General features: G+C 44.8%; 1 protein-coding gene across 1 annotated transcript in view; it reads left to right on the top strand.

The window, feature by feature from the left end:
- The window catches only part of CRISPLD2 (cysteine rich secretory protein LCCL domain containing 2), a 43930-nt gene extending 30112 nt beyond the window's left edge, over positions 1-13818 (top strand). Inside the window, exons 10-15 of the mRNA XM_053400085.1 lie at positions 465-595; positions 1868-1911; positions 4210-4282; positions 5242-5317; positions 10789-10922; positions 13725-13818. Coding sequence (XP_053256060.1) covers positions 465-595; positions 1868-1911; positions 4210-4282; positions 5242-5317; positions 10789-10922; positions 13725-13779 — 513 coding nt within the window. The 3' untranslated portion in view covers positions 13780-13818. The remainder of the gene's footprint in view (positions 1-464; positions 596-1867; positions 1912-4209; positions 4283-5241; positions 5318-10788; positions 10923-13724) is intronic.
- The last annotated feature ends 518 nt before the right edge of the window (positions 13819-14336 follow it).

Below are 14336 nucleotides of genomic sequence, written 5' to 3'. Positions count from 1 at the left end.
AAAGAGCAGAAAAAGAGGGCCACAAATAGATGCAATCATTGGAAAAAAGCATCTTCATCAATCACCACTACACTCACTCATAGAGAGAAACTCTTTCAGCCTCTCCTCTGTTCAGAACTAAAGGGAGGGAGGGTGTTCTGGAATCTGATGGCACATGGGCATGTTTAAGGGGATGTATTCAATGTGGGAGAAGCTGAGCCAGAACAAACAGAAACTGAGCAGGAAGAGCAAACAGTCTCCCATACATTACAGATTTTTTGGGGGGAGAATATTTATTGAGGCCTTTTCCAGGTGCCATAGGGGGGTACTGGAGGGCACTGTGGCACCCAGAGGCACTGCATTGATGACCCCTGCTCTGGATTAATGACAGACTGCTACCAAAAATGCAAGCTATTTATCAGCTAGGAAGAGTCTTACAAATAAACTCTATTAACTGTCTTCTGTAAAAATAATGTTCCTTGCAGTCATCCAGTATATGTCGGGCTGCCATCCATTCTGGGGTGCTGGATAACAGAGGAGGCCTGGTAGACATCACCAGGAAAGGCAGAGCAGATTTCTTTGTGAAGTCTTCAAGAAATGGCATCCAATCATCAAGGTAATTTACCAACGGGGGAAAATCTGAGCAGTAAGTATTATGGGTGATGGTTTTGGTGGGATCAGATTTTAACTTGGGCCTGCTGCACTCACCAGTTGGTTTCTACATTTACTGAGCTGCCTGGAAGGCTCTGTAGTCAAGGGCATATGGACATCACAAGATTGATTTAGCCAGATCTAGCCCAGGATAGTGTTTACTTACAATGGCCAGCCAGAAGACTCTGGGAAGCCTGCAAATAGGGCTTGAAAGAAGTAGCCTTCCCTTAATTCTGTTGCCCATGGGCAAATATTTGGAGGTATATTGCCACTGAATGTGGAGGTTCTGCTTAGATCTAATGGCTCATAGCCTTATCTTCTGTGAATTTGTTTATCTCCCCTTTAAAGTATCTAAGCAATTGGGGGTGAATTCCATTGTGTTTTCTGCAAAAAACTACAGTGGTACCTTGGGTTAAGAACTTAATTCGTTCTGGAGGTCCGTTCTTAACCTGAAACTGTTCTTAACCTAAGGTACCACTTTAGCTAATATGACCTCCCACTGCCGCCGCACCGCCACACAATTTCTGTTCTCGTCCTGAAGCAAAGTTCTTAACCCGAGGTACTATTTCTGGGTTAGCAGAGTCTGTAACCTGAAGTGTCTGTTACCTGAGGTACCACTGTACTTTCATCTGCCCATCCAAAATGTCCTGTCATTCAGTTTCACAGGAAGATTTTGAGTTCTAGTATTAAGAGAGAGGGAATAAATCAGGATCTGTAGAAGTGAAAGTCTAACTCCAGGTTCAGCAGTGATGCGCTTTAAGGAAATGTTGAGTCATGGCTATGTGTGTGACTTCCATTATCTTCTGATTGGTCCCTTCTCCACCTATGAAATGGAGTTCCTGACATACTATTCTTAATCTGAGAAACCTAAAGTTCCAAACTTCAGACTCCTTTAGGGGTGGCCAAATGATCACAGAAAAATGGCCGGTTTACTCTTCTGCCTTTAACTGCAGTATAATTCAGAAAAATAAATAAATGCTGTTGAGTATTTTCATGGCATTAAATACACAAACACACACTCCTGCTGGTGGCTGCAGGTCAACTTGTGATGCGCCCAGCAGCAGCAGGGGCTTGTTTAACAGTTACAAAATCTGGAATTTATCCTGTCTACTTCTGATATCTAGCAGATGCTGGTCCTCCTATAATGGTGCATGGAGATTTGATTTATTCAGTGCATATCTTTTAGTTAGAAACAGCCAGTTAATACTTTTTATTTTCTGTCTTTTGCATTTCACAGCAAATTCAAACCTTCTAATTCCTTCATTGTTTCGAAAGTCACAGGTAAGTTTTCTTTATAGGGAGCCTATAATAGCTGAGAAGATACTATGCCATTCAGGGGTTTGTTAGGCATGGAAAAGCTTCCTAGAACTGTCCATTATACTAGAACTGGCCTTTGGTTTACATCAAGGATGTGGGGGATGGGATCTGGCAGACAGGTCAGGCTGCTCTCTCCCCCACCTCTTGTGGGCCAGGTTTGACAGGTGGACTTGTGGGGGCAGAACAGGGGATCTTGCAGAGGGCTTGGCAAAGCCACTCTGTAAAACAGCACTCGAAAGACAGCTTCTCTTGATCCAACAATCAACTTATTGTCAGGTGTTGCTGAACCCATTTCAAAGCTCCACTCAAGAATGCCACTTGGTGGATGATAATTCCCTCACAGAGTTGTAGTCCCCAGAGTTCTCTGTGAAGAGGAAATTACTGTTAAACTTGGGGGTTGCCATATTTCTAAAAGAGGAAATCTAGACACAAAGGCTGTTGAGCCCAGGCACTGTTTCCTATTGCCATATTCTGGCTATGTCTAGGAAATTCCAGACATATGGCAACCCTAGTTAAACCCCTCTGTGAATTGCAGCACAGTGTGGGGACCAGGGGCGTTTCTATTAACTCGCAGCACCCTTCACAAACTACAGCTCCCAGAGTTCTTTGGGGGAAGCCATGGCTGTACTATCAGAGTCCTTTAAATGAATGCTGTGAAAGTAGCCACAATCTCTTCCATTATAATGATTTTCTGATGGTATCTGGCTGTTACTCATCTCTAAAATGAGATTAGGAGTGACCTACTTTGCAGAGGTGTTGCAAAGACTTACAGAAAACATGGTGAAGAACATTATAAGTAAAAATTGTTGTCTAGGTGAAATAATAATGAAAATAATAATACTAACGAACATTGCTAGTTCATTGTCAATCTGTGACAAGAAACAGCAAAGGAGCTGCTTTCAAAATCCCGGTTTTGATTAGGTTGGTCCAAAATGTGTCCTGCAATTTACTTTGAACTGAAACAATCTCTTCCTCTTGGCTTCCCCCACCACCCCAGCCATCAAGATGTGTGTCTCTTTCATGTGCCTGTAAAAACAATATTCATAATTATGACAAGAGCAAAGCATGAAAGCTCCAAGAAAAAAAGAGCATACACAAACACTCAAAAGCTAACTCTGGCATTGTCCTGAAACAGACCCATTTTCCATCCAGTTACAGTTCTGATCCAGGCTAAACACAGCTTTTTGTGTGTGCCAGACCCCTGTTTGCCTGAACAAAGGCATTAGAAAGTTAGAGATGAAAAGGGGGGGGGGAGGGACTTTCAAAAGCAATGCCATCAAAAGCCTTTTAAAGTTAGGATGCGACTTATAATCTGCCAGGAACAGACTGCAGACCGGACAGGACACTTACAAGGAAGAATGAAGCCACTTTAAAAAAAGAAAAAAAACTTGGATTCCTTCCCTCCTTTTAAATGAAGGAATCTTTTTGCAGTTTAGCCAGTCTCCAAGATAAAGACTCTCAGAAATGTCTCCTTTGTGTAAAACTATTTGAAGAGAAGGGACTTGGATGTGCAGGGCTGGCATCTTTCAGCACTCCGCCTTCCAGCTGCTTCCAGGACCCTAACGCCCATTAAAGCACCAGCTGTCCTCCCTGGATGGCCCCTGAATTTTCTTTGCTTCTGATCCTCAACAGTATCAGATATTTGGATTTAGCTTCACTCTGGATTTGCGTCACTCTGGTGTCACCAAAGGAAATGTAAAGGGTGGCTGGACCCGGCTGGTTCACAGCAGCCAAGACAGGTTAGCTGACAGAAGGGGTCCACCAGAGGATGCTTAATGGTCCTCCCTTATTAGTGATCCAGGGACGGCATGGGGTGTTTCATTTATCACCGACTGGCTAGCCCAGGTATAGGCAAACTCCAGCCCCCCAGATGTTTGGGACTACAATTCCCATCATCCCTAGCTAACAGGACCAGTGGTCAGAGATGATGGGAATTGTAGTCCCAAACATCTGGAGGGCTGGAGTTTGCCTATGCCTGGGCTAGCAGTTCCTGACATCAACAGAGGCTGCTTTCCAATCAGCAATTGCAAGGCTTTCAAGGGGATGACTGAGCCACTCAGGAGCTCCTACTCAGGATGCATATTTCCTCTCTCTGCTTGATCCTGCTGCAGCAGCACCAGATGACCCTTTGCCCAAAGACTTCTCACCCCTGGAACTGGTCCTCTTAATATGCAATGGGTGGTGTGTGCATGGGGAGTCTGTCTCAAGTGCTTCCTTCCATCCCATGGACCTCACAACTTGACCTTGTGTTCATTTCCACAGTGCAGACTCTGGATTGTTACACCACAGTAGCGGAGCTTTGCCAGTTCAAGAAGCCAGCCACTCATTGCCCAAGGTAAATGCTTTGAGTTATACTTAGTGGGTATGAGTGGCCCAGGACTTCCCCCTGCATGAGTCCCCATTGCAATGAAAGGGAAATTCATTTGTTTATTTTACTCATATAAAGTATTTATATGCCGCACTCTTGCAAAACATCAGGGTGGTGTTCAGCAACGCAGAAACATTAAAAGCACTATGATGCAATCATAAAAATGAACAGCCACTCATAGGACATTTTAAACAATGGTATAAGCCTGTCAGCTTAAAAAAATATTCAAGAGACACCTGGAAGTCAAAAGCAAGACTGGTGAAAGCAGAGAGAAGGCTGGGAAAATCCACAGCAAACAGCAGTAGCTGGTGGGATGGTTCTCTGGTGGGGACAGTCAGCACCACAGAGAGGAGAAACAGCTCCCTCACTGGGAGGTAAGTGAGTAGCAGGGGCTTTTCATTCAGTTCCTGATTGACTAGCAGCTCCCAATGTGGTAATATCTTCTGAAGCTGCTAGCCGGTCAGTAGTCACAGAGCTTGGAAGGTGCTGACTGAGCCAATCCTGGCTCCCCGTTGCCTCTCACCAGTCAGTGGTAAGGATTTCTCTTCCCCATCCAGCCTAGTAACTGCAAAAACAGTAGCTGGTGGCTCCCAGGAGCGAATTCCTTCACCAGCTGACAATGACTCTTGGTTTGATCCAGCAAGGCTGTTCAAATACATATATATGTGCCAAGCAAATTTTGTAGGGTGGTGGGAGACAGAATCCGGAGCTTCCTGCCTAAAAGCTCATTGTTGTAACCTAAGGGGTAGTGAAGGTGGCTCTGTAGGGAAACAGCTATTCTCGTACAGTGCCCTCCAGATATTGCCACAACTCTCTCATCATCCCTGACCACTGGCCAGGCTGTCTGCGGCTCACAGGAGGTGGAGTCCAAAAACTCATTGGCTGTCTGTGGTGCAAGATGCTCATTTCAATGCATTGCCTTTCAGGTCTTACTGCCCAGCTTACTGCAAAGATGAGCCATCCTACTGGGCACCAGTGTATGGCACCAACATTTACGCAGATGTAAGTAACCTTCTTTTCATCCTGCTTGGCAAAATGGGCTCTACATACACAGTGGAGCTGTTGTGGCATTTTTGGCTTCTGTAGTTTTATGAATGACAGGGCACCTTCCACCGATCACACAAGTGAGCCCGCTTACGAGTGCTATATATCACATCCAGAGTGCAAGCCAGGCTGTGTCACTGAGAAATCTGAAGGCTTTCCTGAAGAGAGGCAGATAAAGCTGGAGGAAGTTTATTCCTTCCATTTATTACCCAAACAATCTCAAAGTGGCTTACCAATAAATAAATACATAATGGTGTTTTAACACGTTGAGCTAAGATGTGGCTGCAAACCTGCTTTCCATGTGATAAATGTAAGGTGGAGGCAGACTCATATTTTATAGGCAAGTGACAGAATTTGTAGTTCACCGGCAGCCAGAGGATTGCCAGAAGAGAATTCTCAGCACTTTGGGAAGCCTACGGTTCCCAGGATTTCTTGAGTAAGTGGACAAAAATCATGATACAGTCAATGTTAGAAGAGTGGCATCCTCTGTATGCTAACAGCATTGAGCTGGAACAGCATTGAACAGCATTGAGCAGGCCCATGCTGACTGGGCCTGAGAGGAGTTGTAGTTCAAAGCACCCAGAGGCCATTCATTTGGTGAAGGTTGGCATAGGGACATTACAGAGCAGGGCTGTAATTCTTATGATTCCTTGAGCAGATAGAAAAACCATGAGATACTCTATACCAGAAGGTGAACATCCTCTGCATGTCTATAGCACAGAGGCTTAACACACCAGAAGTTCTTAGGACTCAGGAGAAGCAGCCAAAAACATTTATTCCCTGTTGAATTAGGGATGTGTTCAAGAACAACATCCATCTTGTTTGGAGACCAAATCTTTGCTCTCCAAAATTGTTGGCTGGCAACAGAGCCTGACAGTGTTTAATCAACGTGTGGGTTGGCAGTGGAATAAAGTTACTACTGCACAGCTAGAATGGTCCAAATTATTTGATGATTTTGTTCCTACTGTAGAGCTTCTTGAATTGCGTTTAAAAAAGGAGAAAAACCCAAACAAAAACTTACGGTTGTTTCCCTGCAAGGGATAAAGCTCATTTTGGACACTGTGTGGCCTTAGCATAAGATCAATTTCTTTGTATGAACTGGTTTCTTTTAAACTCCTCTTTAGATCCTAAGTTAGCACTCTTCTGCCAGATCTTCAGCAATGGGTTGAATGGAAGCATGGCTTCCCACCCAAATATGATTGCTCAACTGCCTTGGCTTTGGCAGTTATGAGTAGTGGACTTAATTGGATATAAGGTAGAAGGAGAGGATGGAAGGCTCGTCAGGGAAGGTTTGTGCTAAAGAAATATATGCCAGTGCCTACAGGATGAACTGATGATTACACACAGTTTGGTCATGGTCTCATTCTGCCTTATGGGAGGGTTGGCTCTGGGATTTCCATTGCACTTCCAACACATAAAGATTGGCACTCAAGTGGTTGAGTTGATCTCTCTCTCTCTCTCTCTCTCTCTCTCTCTCTCTCTCTCTCTCCCCAATAAAGAATGAATGAATAGTACTAATTTAATTGAATTCTTTTTTAGACAGCCTTTCATTAATAAACTAAAAGTGGTTTACAATAACTAGAAAAATAGGACAGAATCTACACATACAGAACCAAGAATTGTTAAAACAAGTATCAAAGGCCAGGGAATGCCTGGGCAAGAAGACTTGTTTTCAATAACTATTGGAAATTCATCACTGTTGACATACCCCCTAACTGTCCCATTTTAAGCGGGACATCCCCAAATCACAGAAAGCAACCCCAACTTCTGTTGCATCCTGGAATGTCCCAGTTTTTGGTCCAGTACTCTGGTGCGAGTCCTCGTGTCAGACTACCGGAGCAAAAGACAACTTACTCTGGCGTGAGTCAGCAAGGACGGGCCAAAGCTGAAGGTCCAGTGATTTTGGGGGATGAAAATGTTGGAGGGTATGAGTTGATGCCTTCTGTATCTCAGAGGGGATACCATTCCACAGACTGTGTGGCACCATAGACAAAACTCTCTCTCATTATTACTACTGCTATTCCCACCACATGAGTAGTTAACCTGGCACTCTCCCACTGTTTTTGGACTCTAACACCCAACAGCCCCAGCCAGCACAGCCTGGGGTCAAAGGTGATGGGATTTGTAGTCCAGCAACTCCTGGAGGGCACCACATTGACTACACTATATTACTACTGCTTAGAAGCATGCAGTGATGAAAGCATGCAGAGACCGTGTGTGAACTGGTCCCTGTTCTTTATATGGCAGGTGACTTTTTGCAAAATGGAGACCAAGCAGATTTCCATATTGGTCCTTAAATTTTGCCCTTTACACATCATTTAGCTCAGGGGTCAGCAATGTGTGGCCCATGGGCCAGATGCGTCCCACAAAGATCATTTTACCGGCCCATGAGCTGCCCGCAAACTGAGCCACCCGCTTGGCAAGTCCCCCACGCACTGCACTAAAGTGGCATGGCGCAGTGCAGGGACTCACCGAGTGGCACCAGAAATGGAATCTGTGCACACGCAGATACCAGAAATCGCTTCTGTGCATGTCCGACGCTGACAATCGCTTCTGCGCAGACGCAATTTTCAGCATCTGGGCATGCACAAAAGCAATTTTCGGTGCCGTGGACATGCACAGACATGATTTCCAGCATTGCGCTGCACCAGTCTGGCCCACGGATGATCTCCATGGGAATGATCCGGCCCATGGCTGGTAAAGCTTGCCAACCCCTAATTTAGCTCATTTGCTTGAGTGTATCCAAAATGAACTCTGATCATGGCACAGGGCTATAGGGAAGTAGGAACCAGTTTTTGCAGAGGACTTTGGACTCGAGGCATCTTTCCCCTCTGCAGCCCCATAAGACTGAAGCTTTTTTTGGTTCCCCCTCCCCCTGAGACCTGTTTGGTGTGCTTTCCTCCATGGGGATAAAGAACACTTAATTCTGGCCTGTGTGACTTGAATAATAATATAAAAGACAAGCTCACTTTTTTCCCATAGAAACCAGCATACTATTTTAGCTGGCTCAGGACTGAAGCCTTGGGAAAGGTATGTTTGCAGGGAAAGAGGTCACGATAGCTCTGGAAACACTCTTGAGAGCTCAAGGAGCCAGAGTGCTTGTAATCAGTGGCAAAATAATGAGACCACAAATGTGCCGGAGGCACACTCCAGGCTTGGATGAACTGAGGAAGCAAACAGTCGAAAGTAGGGAAAGCTTATCATCAAAGCCAGATGGGCCATCAAAACCCTGCATAAAAGTGGTTTCCCGAGTTAGAATGCCATTCTGCCACCCTGCAGAGAGCAAGGGATGGTGCTCAGCTGTTTCTAAAACAGACCAAGGGGAAGGGGAAGAAAAAGAAATGAAAACCATATTGAAATACAAGCTTACAACAGCTAAGGGTCGGCAGAATGTAGAGTGGGATCTGATTTGCAACAAGGGTTTCTGATTCCCGGTTGTTTGACAATAGTGACAATGCCAAGGCTCCCCACTCTACTGAACAAGCAGGTTGCTGAAATTAATAACTTTGGGAGGAGCATGGGAACAGGAGCAGATTTATATTCTATTATTCACTCATAAAGTTGATAGTGACTTTAAAGAATAGTAAAATGCAACACAGCGGACAGCAGTTGGAAGGGTGTGGCATTTTGTATTGCCAACAAAGAGAAAATGCAACCCCCCATAAGATTAAAAAGGAGACATATTTGCATAAAAATTGCATGCAAACTTAGAATTAATAGGCTGCATGCTTGATTGTATGTTTCCCTGCTATGTACAAGGCTGGAACAAAGAAAGTCAAAATCTCTCTGTTCCTTTCTAGTGAACCTATATGCAGCTTTTGTTCAGTAAGCTCAGTAAAGTGTTATCAGGATTTCTTTTCTCTCTTGCCTCCATTTCTGTTGGTTAAGTGGTTTTGCTGAAATGGTGCGCACTGGGTTTTTGTTCCTCCCACGGCACTGTGCCCAAAAAATCATTTTTTCCCTATTCTCCATCAATTTACAAGTAAAGAAGTTATCAAATGCATGGTGTGGATGCATTCCAGGCTAGGGATAGACAAATTGAGGCTGCTTGGCCATCCGTTTTATATTATAATTGCTGTTTTTTTAAGGAAGGGAGGAGATTCCTTCCTGTGCTGGGGCTTATCCTCTTTAAAGAGTTTTGCAACTTGGTAGTGAAGATAAGAAACTCTTGCTGGGAGCAAGCGAAAGGCAACACCAGGGGGTGGAAGGGGTGTGCCTTGACCACACCGGAGGTGAATTTCGGAAGGCAGAACAGCCCGGAAATGAAGGCTTTGGAAAGAACTATTGGAAAGGGAGGCTTCTGTAGTGCATAGCTGCAGAATAATAGCCTGTCTGACTTCCTTGAGGACAGGGTGATTTATTTTTTTTAATGTCCCGGTTTTAGATGCTTTGTGGCTGCATACTCAGGCAAATTCAAAGCATATCTGCTTCAGCTGTGTTCCTCCACTCTCCTTGACCATATATAGAGGCCCCCAAATCAAGCTGGCAAACGGGATGGGCAGAGCTGCCAGCACAGAGGCAGTGATAAATGTTAAAAGGGATGAAAGAGAACCTGCCTTTTATGGCTTGGGTGGGAGAGAAGGAGGGAAGACCATGATCTCCAGTGTGTGTGTGTGTGTGTGTGTGTGTGTGTGTGTGTGTGTGCTTTAGCTCTTTGTTCCTCTGTAGCTGCCTATCCACAAATCCTTTTGAATCCAAAGACTGGCTTTCCCTACAGCTTTGGTATTCCGTGCTATTTCCCTCTTTCCCAAATACCGTATTTTTCGCTCTATAAGACGCATCAGACCACAAGAGGCACATAGTTTTTGGAGGAGGAAAACAAGAAGAAAATATTCTGAATCTTAAGAAGCCAGAACAGCAAAAGGGATCACTGCGCAGTGAAAGCAGCAATCCCTCTTGCTGTTCTGGCTTCTGGGATAGCTGCGCAGCCTGCATTCACTCCATAAGACGCACACACATTCTCCCCTTACTTTTTAGGAGGGAAATCTTCTTATAGAGCAAAAAATACGGTAGCTTTTAAGATGCAGTGATCCATCAATGGCTGTTGCGATTCTCTCAAGTAAGGCTTGACATTTTGGTAAACTTTAATGTGATCTGGAATTAACCTGGTATAAAGGTATACATGGGCCTGTATTTTATTTTATTTTTAAAAATTAATGCTGCTTTTTGAAAGGTGCCGGGGTGGACATTGCTGTCACGGTTGATAATGAGGGAATTGAGGATTAATTTTGGACCAGGATGCTGAGCGCTGGGGCTGGTGTTGAATGCCCTGTGCCCTCACAGGCCTAGCGATAACAAAATGATAACCTGGAACTGTGTTTGTGTGAATAATGTCCCAGCTAATATGCAACATGGGTTGAGTTCCATGCGATGCCTCTGAGCCTCTGGGCCCCTTTGTAAGTGACTGTGGTTGTTCTATGACCTTTCAGAATTCCAGTATCTGCAAGGCTGCTGTGCATGCAGGGGTCATTGGGGACAACGCTGGTGGGTACGTGGACGTGATGCCTGTGGAGAAGAAGAAATCCTACAGTGGCTCTTCAAAGAATGGGATCCAATCTGCAAGGTAAGGCAGTCACTCTTCTCCTGATTGGGCTCTTTATGAAATGGTTCTTCTGTTGTCTTCCTTATTCTGCAACCTAAGAACTGAAGGAAAGCCCTGCTGGTCCATCTAACCCAGCATCTCACAGTGTCCAGTCAGATGCCTACAGGACATCCACAAACAGGAAACAATAGCAATTCTCACATTTGTTCCACACAATTGCTACTCAGAGAGAGAGAGAGAGAGAGAGAGAGAGCCCTTATGAGCATGTGGACTCCATATGGCCACCATGACAAGTAGATCATAGACTGATAGATCATAGATTTGGACCTTGAGGACGATCTAGTCCAAACCCTATGCATTGCAGGAATATGCAGCTGTTCCGTACAGAACATCTTGGCATTATCAGTACCATGCTACCATCTGAGCTATCCAGACTAATAGTCACTGGCAAGACTTTTCCTCTATGAGTTTGTCCTTTCCTCCACATCTGATTTACTGAGCAGCACCACATCTTCTGACAACAAATTCCATAAATCAGTGATTGGCTGTATGACAAAGTATTCAGTAAGGAATTGATTCACAGTATTGTTCTTGAGAGTGATTAAGGGGGATAAAGAAAGGTGGTGTTCAGACATGTTCCATGTTTCCGCTTTGTCTGAGAAGAGAACTAGTAAGAGCAAGTATTTACAGAAATTTGGAGGGATTCATCACCCTGTTCTGATACTTCCTTTTACAATAGTGATGGTCCTTTGGCATGGATAGGAATCATAGGAAGCTGCCTCATGCTCTGAGCATCTAGCTCAGTGTTATATAGTCATACTGCCTGTGTTTCTCCAGGATTTCCAGTGGGATTCTTTCCTAGACTTACCTGGAAACAGCAGGGATTGAACCTGGAACCTTCTGCATGCAAAACATGGCCTTTACCACTGAGCTATGGCCTGTCCCTGGTGATCCTCAGATGTCTGGGGAGAGCATCTTCTTTTCAAGCAGAAGGTCCCAGGTTCAATCCACAGCATCTTCAGCTATGACTGTGAGAGAACCCTGCCCAAAATCCTTGAAAGCAGCTGCCAGTCAGACAACACTGAGCTGGATGGATCAATGGTCTGACTTCGTATGTTCTTATGTTGTTGGACTCTATTCCCATCAGCCTAAGCCAGTGCAACCAATAGGCAAGGATGACGGGTGTTGTAGTCCAATGTTATCTGAAGAGCCACAAGTTCCCTATCCTTGTTCAATGGAACGCAAGTGATGTCCCTTCACACCATTAGAATAATTTTCCTTCTAGAAAGCATATAACAAGGCAGTGAAACACTGACTGGCTTTTCTAATTGGTTTTGGTTTTTTTACACTGACCCTGTAGGATGCTAAGCACACCTCTATGAGTTAGTTTGTGGGGAGGCCCCTAGATCTCAGATGACATCAAGCAGCCAGGCATGGTGCCTCATCATTCTTGCCTTAGATCCCATGGGGGTTTCTGGGAAAGTACATCTTGGATAGCTCCCTCCCTGCTCTTCTCAGTCCTGCGTAAGCTTCACTATGTTGCTCCCTCAGGAGGAAAAAGGCTTTTGGGAATATCCCAAGATAGCTCACACTGGGACTTCTGTAAAAGCCAAAACTCTCAGGGTTGTGACTGGTTCCAAGACTGTTGCTTTTTTCTCCCTTTGATGGAAGCGAAAAGGGAGGGCGAGTCAGCAAGGCAACTTTTGAATTCTCTGAGCATGGTGAGGAAGAATCGTGTCTCTGTGAAGGGAATAAGGGATCTCCTTGCAGCTCTCAGCACACTTAACAAACTACAGTTCCCAGGGTAATTTGGGGGAAGCCATGACTATTAAAGTGGTATAACAGTGTTTTAAATCTATGGTGTGGATGGGACCTCAGTTAGCCAACCATGTTTTTACTGTTTGGATCCAAGGGTCATTTTCAATATAAATCATTAAAAAATCCACTGGGGATGTGGATGGGAGGAAGTAGCCTACCTACTAAAGCAAGCAACCCTATACAGTCATACTTCGGGTTACAGACGTTTCAGGTTGTGCGTTTTTGGGTTCCGGATGCACCGAAACCCGGAAGCACCGGAACTAGTTACTTCTGGGTTTTGGTGCTTGCGCATGCGCAGAAGTGCCGAATTGCAACCCGTGTGTGTGCAGACGTGGCGCTGCGGGTTGCGAACGCTGTGGGTTGCAAATGTGCCTCCCGCATGGATCACGTTCGCAACCCGAACGTCCACTGTAAATAACAAATTTGTCTGCATCAGCCAGCCACCATCTCAATTTTGAAATTGGTTTCAGGGTTTCAAACACTGAATAAAATCCCCATTGCCTTTAAATGAGTTTGAACAGAGGAATTAGCAAAGAAACATTGACTGCTATTCCCCACTGCCAACCTAAAGAGCCAAGCTTTTCAGATGCGGCCTGCTGGGTTTACTTTGAATCTTATCACCTCTCTTGTAGCCATTGGAGAGTCACCTGAGACTCCCCCCCCCCAGTCTTTTCAGGGTGGGGGAATCCATATAAAGAATTTCCTATTGGCTGTGAGATGGGGGGGGGGACTGGACAAAAGTGTGGAGGATAAATGGATTCTTGGCCATCATAGATAAGACCAGAATATCCCTACTTAGAAGCTGTTCAGAAGACCAGATACTGGAGATATGGTCCCCAGGAGGCTTCCTATGAAGAAAATATGACAGGGTCAGACCTGTTTATCACTTTATGCAATTTTCCAACTATTTAAAACAATCAAAAGAAGATGTAGGGGTCGTCCCCCCCCACTCCTGTAATGGAAAAACTGCTTATGCCTTCCCTTTGTCTTATTTCTTGTTTCCAGCTTAAAGACACAGACAGAAGGAAACGCCTTCCGAATCTTTGCCGTGAAGCAATAAATTTCCAAGAAGCGGAACCCCGTCTTTTGGGAGGAGGAGGAGGTGATGGGAAGCCCACACATGATGGTGGTCGGTCCTGGCTTGCAGTACGACGATGTCCTCTTGGTCAAAACTCTTTCAGGGATGACAAAGACTGCTGCCGGAATCACATTCTGACTTAACTATCCACATCCCATTGGTGTCAGCTCAGTGTCTTATTATTATTAATATTACTTTCAAACATTTAGGGTCAGATTTTGAGAGCGGAGTGTTCAACACCTTATTTCCTGGTGCACAGCTTATATTGCTCAAAGACAAGAGTTTTGCACTTCATGGAATGAACCTGCCGCTTAAGGGTGAATGTTAGGTTGAATAACTATGGAGGCCTTGCTATGTGTGTGATAGTTTGTATGTGTGATTGGATGTGTTGGAGTGCAAGAGACAGACAGAGAGAGAGAATCCAAGTCTATCTGGATTCTTTTCTTGGGTCAACAACAGGTCCATTAAATGCAGTGCTGAAACAACATGTGGTAGACTGTTCTGTGGATAGTGCAAAAGACACACCTAGCTGTCGGAAA

This window comes from Podarcis raffonei, chromosome 8 (assembly GCF_027172205.1).
Source record: "Podarcis raffonei isolate rPodRaf1 chromosome 8, rPodRaf1.pri, whole genome shotgun sequence".
Lineage (NCBI taxonomy): Eukaryota > Metazoa > Chordata > Lepidosauria > Squamata > Lacertidae > Podarcis > Podarcis raffonei.
The sequence above is the reverse complement of the archived record's forward strand: the minus strand, read 5'-3'. Positions and strand labels throughout refer to the sequence as shown.